This window comes from Seriola aureovittata, chromosome 18 (genome assembly GCF_021018895.1).
Source record: "Seriola aureovittata isolate HTS-2021-v1 ecotype China chromosome 18, ASM2101889v1, whole genome shotgun sequence".
NCBI lineage: Eukaryota > Metazoa > Chordata > Actinopteri > Carangiformes > Carangidae > Seriola > Seriola aureovittata.
Window position 1 is genome coordinate 5,744,471 of NC_079381.1, and position 17,212 is coordinate 5,761,682.

General features: G+C 42.6%; 1 protein-coding gene across 4 annotated transcripts in view; it reads right to left on the minus strand.

The window, feature by feature from the left end:
* grin1a (glutamate receptor, ionotropic, N-methyl D-aspartate 1a) overlaps nt 1-17,212 on the minus strand; it is a 40,080-nt gene that overhangs the window by 8,870 nt on the left and 13,998 nt on the right. For all 4 annotated transcript variants that reach the window (XM_056403463.1, XM_056403464.1, XM_056403465.1 and 1 more), the window contains 14 exons: nt 16,200-16,321; nt 15,005-15,179; nt 12,918-13,062; nt 10,373-10,459; nt 9,816-9,951; nt 9,358-9,485; nt 6,736-6,900; nt 6,137-6,255; nt 5,634-5,746; nt 4,638-4,786; nt 4,339-4,496; nt 3,620-3,781; nt 3,199-3,308; nt 2,687-2,832 (listed from right to left, as the gene is read on the minus strand). In XM_056403463.1, the coding sequence (XP_056259438.1) occupies nt 2,687-2,832; nt 3,199-3,308; nt 3,620-3,781; nt 4,339-4,496; nt 4,638-4,786; nt 5,634-5,746; nt 6,137-6,255; nt 6,736-6,900; nt 9,358-9,485; nt 9,816-9,951; nt 10,373-10,459; nt 12,918-13,062; nt 15,005-15,179; nt 16,200-16,321 (1,915 nt within the window). The remainder of the gene's footprint in view (nt 1-2,686; nt 2,833-3,198; nt 3,309-3,619; nt 3,782-4,338; nt 4,497-4,637; nt 4,787-5,633; nt 5,747-6,136; nt 6,256-6,735; nt 6,901-9,357; nt 9,486-9,815; nt 9,952-10,372; nt 10,460-12,917; nt 13,063-15,004; nt 15,180-16,199; nt 16,322-17,212) is intronic.

The window sequence follows — 17,212 nt, forward strand, 5'->3', positions numbered from 1 at the left end:
TCACCAGGTAGTCGCTGGCTTTGTCCTTCTGCTGTTTGTGCTGGAGAGTCAGTTCTTAAAGCCTTTTTGCTGGAAACAGCTAGCGGCTATTGCTGAAAATACTGTTATACTCCATTATTACAAATCGCTCATAAAAGAGACAACAGTACAGTTAGCGTGACTACACAGTACATCCATTACATATAATACTTTGTATAATATAGATTATAAATTTAGATCATAAAGATTAAATCAGCTTTAAAAGGCAGCTAAATTCTTACCAAAATATAAATATGCACTATTGTGTCTACCCCTCTACATCTCTGTGGCTACAGGTCCTTAAAACTGGACTGTCTTAGGCATGCAGTTCTATCAGTGCGTGCACCTTCGTTATGTATGGTAGTTAATAAACTCATATTTTGAGGGCCTTTGAGCATGAACAGCATGTCGAGTTAAACTCAGCCTGCGGAGGATGATGGGTGAACCATGTGAACAGATTTCAGTTAGTCAGAAGTGCACGTTCTCTGAGAGTACATCCTTGTGTTGAAAGGTATTGTGGGTGCACAGTACTGCACAGTGCTTTGCATAATACACCAACCTGCAGTGTAAGCACATAATTACATACAAACACATGTGCAAGCAGTCAGAAATGATGCCAAAGATGGGACTCCAAGTTTCGGTGCTTGCTGAGCTAAGGAAGGAGGAGGCCACATAAACTGTGAACTGTGATTTTCCATCGTGTTGAGTTTGTGTCCTACATAACCAAGTTGTCATTTTTAATTTGTGAAAATTAGATCAAATCAGTGCATCCAAACAGTATGAATAATATCCTGAATAATATTCACGCAGAACAGAGCAGTTCGTGTTAGTTCGACTTCGTGGGCTCCCTCTGTGCTCCTTGCATGAGACCCCATTATGGCGGTTATAGTTAGAGCAGTGAAGATTGTGTGTGTCTGTTTTAGTAGCTCTAGGGCCCACAGTGACGGTCGATGAGAGAGACGAGCATGCATGAGCTGTCTTTGTTCAGCGGAGCAGAGAAATCAACATGATCGTCATTGATATGGATCTGAAACGCGCTGGTCTATGGGCAGTTTAGTGTGTCCCTCTCCTTTCTCAGTGTTGCCCCCCCCCCCCCCGCATGCATTCGCCTGCTGTATGCACCTAGAGAATGTACATCTATATGAGGACAATCACGACAGTGACATACAATAGTCAGGTCGATGGCAGACACTCTGAGAAGGACACTGATTTGCTGACAGGCACTTGTGATTTTATACTGTACCTTCCTGTGGCCCTGCTGTCTCTATGCAGCGGGGCCAGACACTGAGTTTTGGTTGAAGGCTTACAGAGAGGCAGCAGACAGGGCTGCCAGGGCCACACCACACACTCACTGTGTGATTGGCCATCAAATGTTGAGCCCTCCAAGCTATCCAATCAGGGAGTGAAACCGTAAAGAATGAAGGAAAGGAGGGTGGGTGGGTGTAGGAGGGGGTGCTCCAATGCTCCAACGCTTCACAGCCACATTTGATTGCACTGGAGTACAGGGGGCAAATCGTGTTCTTCATCGACTGATTGGAGGACTGTATTGCTTGATTGTAGCTAAAAGGTTCGGTTCACTCAAATTAAAAAAAAAAAAGTACTTGTGGAATCTCACCGTGCAGATGGCGGAAAATCCTTACACCTCCATTTTATTGGTTTAGTGGCAGAAGTTAGAAACTCCCAGCACATAAAACCAAATCTATCTGCATGACTAGATACCACAAGAACAAGAGGAAAAATATGTACTTCTGAAATTTGGGAGAACTGACCTTTTAAACGGATGCCTGTTGAGGCAGTCACTGTGTTTGCATGGAGCTGCTGGCATGCAAGTTTTACACTCTCATTTGGTATCTGCATTATGGACACTACAGTGGTTAAGGAGACGCGGTGTGCACTGTGGCATGACGCTTTTGCAGTTATGCTGACAATACTGTGAGAGTCACTGCTGTGTGATTGTGCCAGGGCATTGATCTCACTCTTTATGCTCTATTTGTATTCTTAGCCCCTGGCTGCTGTCGGCATGGCCACCAGAGTGAAGGAAATGAGTGGTGACGTAACGAAAGTGCATCAACCGCACAGTTATCACTGTTGGCATTGTTATTACGATGTTTCTCGTAGGACGTTTGTTTATTTTTGTCGGCTTTCCATGTCCACATCATCTGACCTTATGAAGCGTATAAGCAGCTTAGAACTACTAGTTCATGCCATGGACATGGAAGGTGAAGTTTTAAGTCAGATGTCCATCATGTTAAGAGGGTCACAAGGCTAATTATCTTATTGGTAATCTAACAGCAGGAGGTGATATGGAGGTGGAAATGGCCCTGCTAATTAGCTACATACTAATGAGGGGGTCCCGGCCACGGCTTGACTTCCTGAGGCATCCTTACTCTCCTGCAGGCACACACAAGAGACACGGCGACGTTGGCCTCTCGGGACTCTTAGCACCTACAGGGTGGCCTCTTACAGTACATGAAGACATCAGAGATCACGGTTTCTCATATGGCGATCTGGCGGTCTGACCACTACTGATGAAAATAAAAAGCTCCCAGAGGGGCAGAGAGACAGAAACCAACCCCCCCATGAGGGGGGTGGTCTTCGCTGGTTCTCTTGCTCCCCATTTTTATCCCTTTCACCCTGGGTGTGAGGAGCCAGAGGGGATCATTCCTACCTGCAGGTTCTTCCTCCAAACATTGACGGCCGCAAAGGCCAGCTGCATCTGCTTCCTGCGGGCGTCTTTATGGCGCTTATAGGCGATTTCGATGAAGATGAGGAAGATCCCTGCTGCTATGCCTCCAGCCACCAGCATGAAGACCCCTTTTGGAAAGGGACAGATGAAGAGAAACAGAGCAGAGACAGAGATCTGTGAGCTGGTCTGGAACTCCGCCGCTTCCACTGAGCATGAATGCATGGTCTGCCCGTCATGCCCAGTGGTCGCCCCTCCTTTCTCAACCCGTTCCTACTGACGAAGGCGGCTGCAAACCACACAGTAGTAATAAAATATCACAACCGCACAAAGCCACAGCACAAGATACTGTACGGCACACTTCCACAGAGCACCCACGCCGACACTAAAACAACGATTTTGTAAAGGTATTGGACAAAAAAGGGCTACAGTACCTTACCACTGCAGTTTTTGTCCAATCACTTTTTAACGCTTTCTCTACGCCATTAGGACCATACCTGCCATGTTTTCAAAGGTGAGTGTGGCTGGGGCATTGCTCCTTGAGTCACACTCCTGGTATCTCACCCAGGTTTTATCTAGGTCTTCCATGAAGCCGTTCTCATGAGAACTGCAGGGGGTTGGGGGTGGTGGGGAGAGAGGTGACAAAGTTAATACACGCCGCAATGACGGAGTATTCGAGCCGCTCACTCCCATAGCAACATAAATGAAACACACAAACAGCTGGACAGGTGTAGAGACAAACAGACATAAACTTGACAGAGACAGACAGAGAGGGCAGGAGAGGGGAGATACAGAGAGAGAAGATGTGACATAAGGCAATGTATTGGGTGGCTATAACTGGTCAAAACGTGACCATGAAATCATATTGATAAGAAACAAAAAAGTCATACGAGTAATGCAGCTTCGGCTGGGACAGACCTGAGAATGGCCAGGGACACATTCTGTTTCCAGGGGCTGTCCTTGCGCATGCCTATGCCAAAGCCCGAACGGAAAAACAGCTCTCCCGTGGTCACCAGGTCGCACTTCTGCGAGGCTTCAAACTCCAGCACCGCAGAGTCCCAGATGAAAGCATGCAGCTTGCTGTGGGGCAGGGGGAGGGAGGAGGAGGAGGAGGAGGAAGGGAGGGAGGAGGGGAAGGAGGGGAAGGAGGGGGTTACGGTGCAACAGTACAATGATTTACATACACATTTACGGCTCCCACCCCTCTCTCTCTCGCACACCAGATCGTGTGTGTCATTCAGCGTTTACCAGCAATCTCTACCGTTGCTTATGGCCCAAATGAAATCCAATGCCAGATGGGTGAGGGCGCGTCCCCCATTGGATTCCCCCCATCTCAAAGATGTTCGTCTGGGTACAACCTGAAAAAGGGTGCTCCTTGACTCAATGTTAGCTCAACCTCACACTGGTGTCAGTGCTGTTGACACGTCCACACCTGCTGCTGTCCCTGGACCTCTGTCTTGGCTGGGCGATGGGCCTGGATCAGACGGAGCGCCGCAGTAAGTCCTGCCGCTTCCGCCTGGTCCGGAGGTCCATGTCCCCCCCCTGAGCTGACTGCAGCTGGCCCTGGTCTGTGTGCCTGATAGGTTGAGCAGCCGGCCGACACGTGCTCTGGTCGGCCCGGCCTGGCCGAGACTCACTTGTCACGCACGGCCTGGATGGCCTCGGCGGCACTCTCATAGTTGTGCTTCTCCATGTGGCGGTACATGGTGCTAAGCTCCACCTGCCGCCGGAAGTAGATGTCCACGGAGCTCTGCTTCACCGTGGCGTAGATGAACTTGTCTGATGGGTTTCTCAGCTGCACAGGGACAAGAACAAGATAGTTTATTAATACTAATAACTACTAATAACTTGATGTATCATTTATATAATTTTAAATTCTACATTAATAAAAATGTTGTTTTGCAGTAACATGATGGTGACACCACATTCTACCCACCCTTGGGTCATTGATGCCGGTGATGCGCTCCTCAGGCCGGTCCAACACCAGGAAGGCAGCCAGGTTGGCAGTGTAAGAAGCCACAATGATCATAGCAAAACCGGCCCACACCATACCCAGGATTCTCGCTGAGAAGCTGCGCGGCGCACCTGTGTGGTGAGTTCAAGTTTTAACCTTTCAGCTCAGTCATTTTTCTATTTTGACTCAGATTAGTAATGTAGAGTAGTTGGCTGGATACCTCCATTTCTGTTAACTAACAGTTCTACCACTCAGTACTGAAAAACCCTAACTCTGCTACTTCTGTTTTTACTGCTGTTACAACTACTTCTGCAAATAATAATAAAAAGGATTATGAACCCATATACTGCAGTAAATTAGAATTAAATTCCATAGACTTTACAACACATCCTTGAACTTATCATCTTCCTCCATAAAGGCCTGTGAACACATTACCAACTGAAATCAAATTAATTACAGATGGAAAATCCTTCACAGGGGTTAAGGGCTGGCTAAAAGCAAACCACAGCTGTAGCCATTTTTAGCTAATACTACTCTAAATCACTGTACCTCTTTTGGTATGTCATTGTATTTTCATATTTGTAGCGTATTGTGGTTTTATGGGAATAAAAGCTGTAAAACTAAAGAAATTACCAAAAATATAACCCACTAAAAATATCAGACATGAAAAGGAAACACTTGAAGACAAACGTAGCAAGGAAAGGCAACAGGTATAAACTGTTTAAAGACGAACTGCATCAAAGCCTGTCATTGCAAAATGTGATTTGAAAGGAATTCATTTGTCATCCGCAAAGAATAACTCCACAATCAGGCAGCACCTGGAGCCACAATCAACCTTGATGTTGGTCTTTTTACAACTGCAAAGCTGTGTAAAGATCAAAGCACTCGGCAACATTACAGTGTTCTGGGAAAAAGGGATCATTTACCGCTCAGTACGGGATGATTTGCAATGATTTTCTCTCATTGGGCGTGTCTCACCTTCTCCTATTCCAGAGTTCAGCAACACTCCCCAGGAGAACCACATGGCAGATGATAAGGTGAGGGCATCTTCTTCTTCCTCTTCGCTGTTTACTTTAAATCTTCCAAACGGGCTAGAGTGGAGAAATTGGGAGGGTTGCAGGAGATAAAATGAGAAATGGCTGAGAACCAGAAGGAGGGAAAAACCCTGGCAACCCCAGGCAGGGAAAGGAACTGAACAAGAGCAAGCAAAGCAAGAGGGAGACAAAGTCCACAGAAAGAAAGCAGACAAAGACGGTGGCACAGGGACAGAGCGGTGGGATGGTTGGGGCCAATCTTCCCCTCTGTCTGCCTCCGTGTCCACACTGAGGGAAGATGCGCAGCGCTCAGGGGAGTGCATGTACAAAATACACTTGCACGCACACACAGTCACACATTCAGTCACGACTACACATAAACACACACACACACACACACACACACACACACACACACACACACACACACACAGGTCCCCCTTGTACCTGAACCGGTCTAGTAGGTAAAGCATCACCGCCACCACATGCACCGATAGACCCACCAGCAGCCACAGTGTGCTTTGGAACGGCTGCATGAACGAGTCCAGTGTACTGCGAGGAATTTCCTGAAAACACACAGCGCAGTCGGTTATTTATTGATAATGAATTACTTTGATTACCTTATGACTGCATGTTATAGACAAATATAAAAGGAAAACACTATAGTCTATTAGTTAAAGTGGCTAAAATGTGCAAAAAGCCTGGTATGACCCTTTAAAGAGAGGTAGCAATACAGCAGAAACCACAGAAGCTGCATATAGATTCACATCCCACTCGATGACTATTTTCAGATGATGAATCAAATGTATGCATGCATTGTTGTGTTCCCCTTTACATATGTGACAAACTGATGTCCACATAAGGTAAAATAATAAGTAGAATATTTTTGCAGTAGAAAACAGGGTGTAAATTAACTTGCGGATTTATGATATGGCAGACGAAGGGATAAAAACTGCCCCAGTGGGTAGGTGATTACACAACAGGACAATACGCGTAACTCCCCAGCGGTTGTTTTGACGTGACAGAGCACCAAACAGGCTACTTACCTTTTTCACGAGGATGGTGAGGCCTTGATATTTAAAGGGTTTGGAGAACTCGATATACTGGGCTCGCTCGTTGTTTATAGTCAGCGGGGCTACAATCATGTCAGCCAGGCCCCCCAGGAGCTCTCCCATCATGCCATTCCACTCTTTCTTGTTACTGTTGTTCACCTGGAGTCCCACAAAGAAGGTGTTAACATGAGCATCAGCTATCAACCCGCTGTCGTCGAGACCACCGCATGTTTCCAGGCTTTAAGGATTTGGGTTAAGCCTAGTGGGGCTAAGCGTGCTCCACATCTTTGAAACTCTGTCTTACATAACAGAGGGGTTGCTATTTGCAGAACTTTATAAAGATCATGCACTGTACAAAAACCAAAAGTGCAGAATACTGTGCTCATGATTTGCCTGCAAAACAGGCTTTTTTTTCTGGGTTAGAGATGAATGTTTGTGCAGAGAAAATCTTTGCAGTATGCAGGGTTTTAAACTGATCACGTCCTGTTTGTCCTCCTTTCATTTCTCGTCTTACTTCTGTAAATGTTGATTTCATCTTTGATTGTGTGATAGAGTCCTGCAGGAACAATGTATTTTTTTAGGCCATCCATGAAGTTAGCATCACCCTGGTTTCCTCGACAAAAAGCAAACAAGATTTTTACATTGGCTTTTGGAAATAAGCTTTGCGATGAACAAAAGTTAATGATACTTACACATTTTGTTCAGCACGATAAACCATTTTTATGATTTCCGAAGCCTAAATACAATCGCCAGATGTAAAAAGCTAATGTTACGAACTAATGTTACTATAAAGGAACTACACCAAGGTCGCATGACTCCAACGTCACCACCACTGAACTTCCGACTTGTAATTTGATTTAACGTTCTACAAAAGCCTTTCCTCTTACAAAGTTAGTAATAGTGTGGACGAGCACAGACACAACGAGCTCCCCTACAAACTCTGTAGTCTCATTTAGCCACTTGTTAGCAATTGCATTAATGCTTAAAAAATCAGAAGTGGGATATTTACTGAGACATTTTATCTTTTAGAATAAAACTCATCGACTTCAGGACGAGGGAACCGGAGGTGCAAAAATGCTAACTTCTATTCAGGTGACCAATACAGTCATTGGTCATACAGTCATTACACTCATTCCTCAGCACTCCATTGCTGCAATGAACAGCAGCAGCTAAGGAGGTATCTGCATGTATATATCTATGCTAGCAAACTGTTAGCTAAAAGTTACTGTCTTGTGAATATATAATGTAGCTAGAATAGCAAACGGTTGAGAGGATAATGCTATCTTTTGTGAATAAAGGGCAGTGTCAGCAAGTCAAACTTTAATGTGAAATTTAGAGATTTAGCAAAGGAGCATGAGAGACATTCAAGTCTATAAATTCATGAAGATGTCCCACTTCAGCAATGCAAGGTTAGGTTAAATATAGTTCGGACTTTTTATATGGTTGCATGTGTCCTATTTGACCAAGACAAATTTTGTTTCAGAGGGTTGGTGAAAATGAATTAGCCCTGTCATGACAAGATATGTTTTCTTATGTAAATGATGTGTATAAAGTTCAATGATGAGTTTTGGTATATAAATAATTTGTGTTTTTCCATTTTCCTAAATCATAAAACAGATAAGGGAGTGATACAGTAAAACTAAACTGGGCAGCTGGACAGCAACACATGTCAGGAACTGCAGAATCTTGTGTTTGTGTTCACCTTGACTAAAGCCCAAAGTAGGTATAATTCAATTTCTTCACTTAATGAGAGACATGGCGGTTGTCTTCTGTGATGTTATTTCGAAGACAGGATAAAAAAGTGGAGTCTAAGTCTCTGAGACTATAAATCACTTGTTAACCAAAACAGGACGCTGACCTTTTTATCCAAGGACCACAGCAGCTGGTGGCAAATAAATTAGAATGTGATTGTTTCATTGTGATAAAAGGAGACAAAACTTTTGTTGTACATAAGGCGAGGCTGCTTTTTAAAGTAGATTATTATGTTATCCCTCTTCCATCTTATTAAAGCCATATTATTATTTAACAATGTTTTCACTTTGGACTAGTGCCTGCTAGGCAACCTAGTAATCTTGGTTATACGAGGTGACTAGATTGGTAATCAAAGCAAATCTTTCATTTAATCTTTTTCCTGGTTCACAATCAGAAACTTGCTTGAGGTGAGTCAGAAGAAGTTGAGATCTTGGTAATGATTAAAACTCCATCACTGATGAAGAAAAAAAGTTTTGTGCTTGTTTACCATAATTCTACTGTGCTAAGGGAACGTTGTCCTTATTTCTCTGGTAGATTTTCAAGTGGGTTTTATGTGATGTTATCTTCCTTTCATAATAAAACTAATTAGCACTTCCAAATTGAAAACAGTACTCAGACATGTTGGTTGCTTCTCGCTTAATCCTTCAGTAAAGATGTTCAAAAACTGGCACTAGATCAGGGTTGATGGGCAAATTCACCCTCTGGACGTCTGACGTCCATGGATCTCTGCTCTATGACTTTGCATCAGAATAGTCAGTGAAATCAAAAGTTTTAGTGGAGTCAAATAAAATGAAAATAAACATTAAAAGAAATGTGTTAAGTATTGTGCCTAATGAAAAATATGACAAATAATGTAAAACTGACCCGCTCCTGAGTTCCGAATTTCCCGTCAGCCACCAGGTGCACCTCATAGGTAAAGTTCATGGTCATAGCCAACTTGATCAGGAGATCAATACAGAATCCATAACAACACTGGGGAACAATTGGGCGACCTGTAACAAAACCAGCAATGTTTGCAAGTTACAATCACTCCAGAGTAAACATGTCTGTGTGTTTGTCTTTTTTAATCCAGAGGCGGCGCACGTAGACTGAACAAAGTACGCGACACAGTGCACTGCAGACAACCACACACAGTCACGCTGCACACAGCATACAGACGAAGCATGTCCCAGCATCCCAGCAGTCACTCATTCTGAATGGCACACTCAGATACATGCATACATATATAGATACCTACTGCATATATATGTATGCATCTCCAGTGGGTGTTTGGCGAGTGCAGTAAAAGCACAGTGATAATATAAACGTCCCTGATGTGTTACCTGGGATGGTCTCATTGGGCCCAGTGCAGATAACCTTTTTAATTAAGACTCCATTTAATGTCATTTCCTCCTTGCATGTTCCATCCGGCATAGTGGGTTTCACATACACAAATGGCTCCTGGTGTATCGTCACTATCTACAACAGATGGGACAGAAAGCTGTTTATCACATAGTTAGAGCTGGATCAGATCGATCCCGAGGGACTTCAGAAGCGCCGCAGCGAGAGGGACAAAAATACTTGGAAAAATCCCAGCAGATTCACAAATGCCCATGTACAGACTCCCAGATGCTCATGGACAACACGAGGACAAACAGATGAATGTAAAAATAACTGACAAGGATACAGATGAGAGGTTCTTTGCAGGCCCACGAGAAATTTGAAGAGATAAAAATCATAGCAAATACATCACTGCTGCCTTTGTGAACATAGATCAACTTCACTCTCTGAGAAACAAACGTTAACGCACTGTCCAACAAAAGTATATCAGCGCAGGTCCCGCACTCCATCTGTGTAGACATGAATGTCACATTGCAGCAGCCAAGTGAAGGCACACTACCTTTAATCGAGTGGACATCTGGAAGCCCTGCGGTTTCTCAGTCTCTCCTCCGGGCCAGATGATCTTCCGCTGATTGTTCATTACCACCTGCAGGGATGCCACACGCATGTAAAGCATTATAGGTGAGTGCTGACAGAAGGCATGCTGCTGATGAGGCTCCAACGCTGTGTGTGGGCAACACTAATGAGTCAGCTTTAAATAACACACAGCTCAGCGTTTTTTTCATTTATTGCACTGACCTCTGACTTATGTATCGTACCTGAGGGCTTCGGGAACTTATTATTATCACACCTATCACCAGGAAACTGAAGTGCTGGTCCTCGCGGGCCTTTCTGTTGGCTGTGCATAGCCGGTGCATTTTATATCCACCATTAAATAGAGAATGAATATACAAATAATCTTAACACAGGTGCACTAACCAGCCTTTACCAGAGCATCTGCTGAGGAAGATCATTTTTTCATTTTTGAAATCAAGAATGAACTTTAATGCTGAAATCAAATATATTTTATCTTGTTAAGACCAGTTTTTAATGAATACATTATTAGCTATTGTTTATGACACTGCAACAACTTCTAAGTTTTGCTATTGCTACATAGCAAACGTTAGCATAAACAGCTGTTTACTTACTTTGTCATGAGCTTTAACCATTGTTGCAATTACAAGGTATTACAATAGACCCTCTGAGCAGTACGCCGTGTTCTGGGCAGATTGGACGCTACAGCGACTTGGTACTGGAAAGTGACGAGACGGTGCATGGCTAGCTGGTTTGCATGCTAACTTCAGTAGAAAAAAGAAGTGATAGCCTATAAATCAAAGCTTTCCACCACTGTAGACAGCTCTTGGTGAGTAGGAATTGAGTTTGATGCTAAACTCGTGACGTTTCTTCTACAATGGTAAGTAAAAACCTGTTAATGCTAACGTCGGCTATGTAGCATTAGCAAAACTTACAAATAGCTCCTGTAATACAGTGAAAATTCTGTCCATTTTCTTTCTGAGAGACAATCATTTTCACATCCTTCCACTAATGAAGAGCTGCATTCATGAGTTGTGTTCTTGTCGTAAAGCCAAACCCAAAAGACTGCTGATAATGGTTGTGTGGTTGTTTCTTCACTCAATGCAGCTGCACAACAGGAACGGCTATCAGCATTTTGATTTTCATTGTGTAGTGAAATAAATGGGAATCTGTCTGAAGGCTTATTTTGTGTTTTGTAAAAATGGTCAGTAATAATGTTAAATATTTTCTCTGTATTTTATACCTAGGTAGGTTGCATTTCCATATACATGCATCTCTATCTTGCTTTCTACATCTAGCAGAAATAAATATATGGTTCAGGGCGAAGCGTCAACCAAATGTCACATGATGCAACAGCAGTTAACCTCAGCAAAATCAAAGGGTCATTTAAAAAGGCAGCAGTCATTCTTGTGCTTCAAGGGTAACCTAACGCCCCCTGAAAATCTTGGTTTTGCCGACCTTTAACTTCTGACCAGACATGCTGACTTTGGCCACTGGTGAAACAGATGTGACATGGTCAACCGGAGGCGGCAATGAAACACTTTTAAGTTTGATGTTAAGTTGCTCTTTAACTCATCATTTTTCTCTCCGCGTCTACTCTCTATCACTCTCTCTCTTTCTCTTACCCTCTTGTAATCCATCTGTTGTAAATTTTATCTGTACTGTATGCCCCAAGTCATCACAGCAATAAAAACAGCAATAAATATTTGAAATCTCCCTCATTTAATGTGACAGACTAATGTTGCATGGGGTAGCTTTGGGGGAACTTTCTTTTTTTTTTTTGCACACACTGAGGATTGTGGAGTTGTCCCACATTAAGTGCATTGCACTATAGATAGAAAATTGGGTCTGCCTGCATGTCCAGTATGGCTACATCCACACTAATACATTTTTATTTCAAAAAGAAAACGATCTTTGTCCAGACAAGCATTGTAGCTCCGTATCAGTTATAATCTCTGTCCATATTTACACAGCTGAAAATGCACATCACATCATCATTCACATACACTAGGCATGTGCGTGCCTGTGTAAATAAGAAGCAGTCTACTCTGCAAAGGAAGGAGGAACAAAAGCCAGTTGTAGCGTTATAAAATGCAAAATCGAACTCCACAGCAGCTGCTAACAAAGACAACAAAGTAAGTAGCGCTTGTATTTCGTTATCCATGTTGAATTCACCATCATCGTGACCGATAAGAACCAATCAGGAGGCGAACGTGGGTGTTTGCACCATGGTTTCCAAAGGTCTCAGTTTCTGCCCGTCCGCACGACAACGCAGCCCTGGAGATTTCAAACTAAAACAGGGTCAGTGTCTGTTTTTTGGAGCTCAGAAACTCCAGAGCAGTGTTGGACAGCACGCAAAAACAGTGATGCATTTTAAAACTAAAACGTATTAGTGCGGATGTAGCCAATGAATTTTAAAAGAATGTGTGATATTGTCAGTGCAGAACAACCTGCTCATGGGCAGTGAGTTTAAAATAGTGAAGGAACTTCCTATGAAATTGCCTCACAGTCGCCTCTGCCTCTCAGTTTACCTGTGTTCCATTGTAAATGCCAACTTGAATGAGTCGAGTCTTCTGGTAGTTGAGTATACTGTAGTGAGCGTACTTCCTGTCGCCGTCGTCATTGAACTCCACGCGCCCTGTGAGGCCCTCTGGGTATTTTGATGACATCAGCACCCTGTGGCGAGCAGATAAAAATGACTGTACGTGTGAATCAGCACACAAGTGTTCATGCATGAATAGCGTGTGGCGTCTATTAGGAACACAACAATGCATTTTACTGTGTATCACTCGATTCAGTATCACCCACCACGTTTCATATCATATCACATTTACTAATTTTAAATAAACCTTTCTTGAACTGAGAACTCTGGATTTGACACGTGGCTAAATTAAGTCAGACTTAAAGTTAAAATTATGAATCTTGAGCCATTTCTTTTCCAACTCTCATAGTTAGAAAATACTAATCTGTATGTGACAGAATTTTTTGGGAGAAAAAATCGTGAAAATGTCCTAAAAAGAGTTTGAATCCAGAATGCTATTGTATGAAGCTGTTTGTCACAATAATTAGTGCAACGGGTGCTCAGCTCCAATGCACTCCTCTACAGCTATTCTAGCTGAGGGGAGGGCCTCGGGTCGATGACTTTTGGTGTTAAAATTCCAATTTTTCCCAAAGTTATTCCCAAAATACTGGGAATAAATAATGCATTAGGAATGCATTGGAATTTTGCGTGAAGCAGTAAAAAATAACCTTTATTTTTATTTTTAACTCAAGCTCACGGCCAAACCATAAAACGGAGACAAATAATTCTTTCTCAAAATGTGGACATAGTTGTTGGGATTCATAAAATGTAACTTTGACAGGCAGGGTCTGCACAAAATTTAAACAGGGGTGTTTTTTTTCAAAAGAATCTGTCTTCGCACTGAGCTTACTCACTCATTTTAAGGAATATCTGAATAAAATAGAGACTGTAAGAAACTTCTGGCTTCAGTGTCTGTCACGGTCTTTTCGGTTTTTGAAAAGAAGTAACGGTTTTCTCATAATTTGCAGTTGTTTGAAGCCATGTAGAAGCCAAATTCTGGGCAGATTTTGACATTGCCATGGCAACGGCAGCTCCTGACCTGTGTGCGTGCCTGCGTGCGCCTAGCAACCAGATAACCAACTCTCCAAGCTCCGCTAGCTTTACATTAGCCGCATGTTAGGTCTTAAATTACATTTAGTTAGGTCTTAAATATGTAAGTCCATTTACTGCTTCCTTCGTTGCTTTTTGTTTTGTTTTGTTAAAAGAGTGAATGAAGTTGTGACGGTCTCCGCTGAGACAGAGGAGAGGAGAAGCTACTAGCCCTCTCTCGCTGTCACTTCTAGTCGCGTTGCTCTCCTCCCCAGTAATGTTAAATTTAGTACAGAAAAAAACATAATAGTGGTAATTTAAATAGCGGTTCAGGGGATTTATTAACCCTCAGGGGTCCCTCTGTCCTTTTTTGGACATTTTCTTCACTTTTCTTTTTTGATTTGCTGATCATTTTGGCTGTGTTACAGCTGAAGGTATGGATTTCTGCAAGAAAGTGTCTATTTTGACACATTTTTAAAATCTAATGTCAGTTACTGTTACAGGTCTATTATACACTGGTAACACATTTTGTACCCTCTGGGGTTCCTCGCGTCCAAAAAAGGACACACAAAGAAAATGCTATAAAATCATCATATATCAATATTTTTTTCTGCTTTTTTTGCATACATCTCTTAAACCACTTCAGTTCTGCTCAAACCTACCAAATGCTTATTAGTTTTCAGGATTTTAACCCTTAAATGCCAGTTTGAAGACATGTTGCCTCTTGTTTTATAAAAAAAAAACAACACAGAATATGAGATATTTCCCACATAATACATGATGGAGGGATGTGACATTGTTTTATATCAGAGTCTTTTATATCAAGACATTTCTCAAAACCAGAATATGATCAGGGTGACTTTTGAAAACTGGAAATAAATCATGTACTCATCCTGGCAGTAGCCCCCGTGGCACTCAAAATTTCCCTGGATTTTTCTAGTTGAACTTTAACACCCTCGGTAAACCATGAATTACCCAAAATGTGGAAAAATCTGTATTTAATCTTACCGCTTAAATAGGGGCCCTGTTTTCCAAATGTTGGTGTTGCCCACACATCCTCTCGGGGGTTCTGTGATATTTTCCTTCTCAAAGAGCTCCTGGATGGACTGAGCCACCACAGCCACCGCATCATTGATATGGGCTGACTCATTCTTCCCATTGATGAGCTGGAGGCCGATCAGACCTGAGACCAGGCCAACAACAAAAATAGTCACTGACCTGACCAAACTTTGCCCTCCCTGGATCCTTTTGCAATGCACAAAGTGGGGGAAAAAAAACTTATAGGGCCTCCAGTTTAGACATCCTGAATAAAGGTCAGACATCAGTTGCATGATCCATCTTCTTTGCCTGTTAAGTCTCTCAGAGAATAAGATGAAATATCAACATCTTGCCATTTATGAGATGAGGCAACAGAAATAAATGGATCATTTTTCTGATGTAACCACTGATGACCTTTTCACAGCATGTGTAAAGAGTCCCTTGAAGTTGGATCTCTCTGTTTTTTGTGGCCCTACCAGCTAAAGTTTGAGAAATCTGCACAGGCAAAACATTATGTGTGTTGAGACCAAACATAAACACCATCAGACCTGAATTTAAACCAAGACACAATCCAACTTCAGCTAAGTTTTCTGATTGCAACCAGGTCCATCGGTGTTGCAGGCTCCTGGAAGAAGCTGCAGTGGAGGTGGATGAGATGGGACATGAACAGGACAAAACAACGCTCTGGGGTTGGTTGTGCTAGAGTGCCTGAGGGGGGGAGAGACGCTGAACATTTGTGACCAGAAAGTGATAAAACATTGTGTGAGACTTGTGCAAAAATAAAAACCCAGGAACAAAGAGAAAAAAAGGCTGTTGTATCTTACCATTCTATCAGTTACCTGTTGCAAAACTCTCCCTTTATAATTAATTAGAAACCAGGGTATTAATATGACACGAGAGCACAATGAATTTCCCTTTGAATAATCCAGGACATACACATTTAAACTAAACGCTGAGTGTGGACACACCACATTTAAACCTTTAAGCTCAGAGTGCTTAAACGTTCAAATGCTCAACACATAACAAACCACCATACAGTTAATCGCGTAACGCATCTGCCGTTCAACGGTTAATCTCTTTAATCCTGTATCTGTTATGATCGGCCTCAGAGTGAAGCCGGGGGTTAACTGGTGTATTCCCACTGATCTCCGCCGGATGTACGTACCGTCTGGCGCCTCGCTCAGGGCTTTACCCGACATCTCCCGTTCGCCCACCAGCCACACGTAGCCCGAGCCCGTCATGTTGAGGAAGCGGGCAGCCTTGTACACTGCAGCAGCGTCTTCCTCACTGGAATTTACCGCGTTGGAAACAAGACAAAAGAAAGTTTTTTTCTACATCAGAGCATTTTTTTTCGTGATTCAAGGTTCAATGTCTAGTTTTGTTGTCATTGTGTGATGGAAGTCTTGCAAACTGGATGAGCTGGAGATACCTGATGTCTTAAGCAGAAATATTTAGCAGTGGACAACTGCATTTGTTAACATGTTGACTAGTGTAACAGCATCCCAAATCTGAACAAAAGCTGTCCCCTGGAATGGCTAAAATGGTATAAAAACCCACATACATCACTCCTAAACAATGAATTACGTTCACCTTGTATAAGGAATTTCAAGGGAGGACAGTCTGTGTCTGAGCTGAAGATCTCCTGTGCAGGACTAGACCCAAATAAGTCCATGATATCATTACAACGGCAGCTGTGACTGGAGACTGGGACAGTTTGACTTTATCACTGTTTTCACAGATAGGGCCTATTTACAAGTCTTAAGAATAAGAAGGAAACTAACTAAAGACCAAAAGAAGGAGACGTTCCTCCACACATTGTTCTGGATCACTGCTGTCACATTCTTATACTGTAGATATACACACATGTAGTATCTACAATATATGTACAAAACCACTGTCATTGGGTTTGGGAACTGCTTGCTGTTCAACATTTCATTACTTTACATTACATTCAAACAAAAATGTAATTTTTCATAAATTATGGGCTTCATTTCTTACATTTTTGGAATTATTCCCTGATAACCTAACTCTGCAAAACTGCCATTTACCAAGCGAGACCTTTTTTGTCTTAATATGCAGGTATGTAGGTATGCATATATAAGCAGGTAGATACATGTTTAACCAAGTAATTTATTTATCATCATCATTTTGTAAACCATCATTATTGTTTTCATGAAC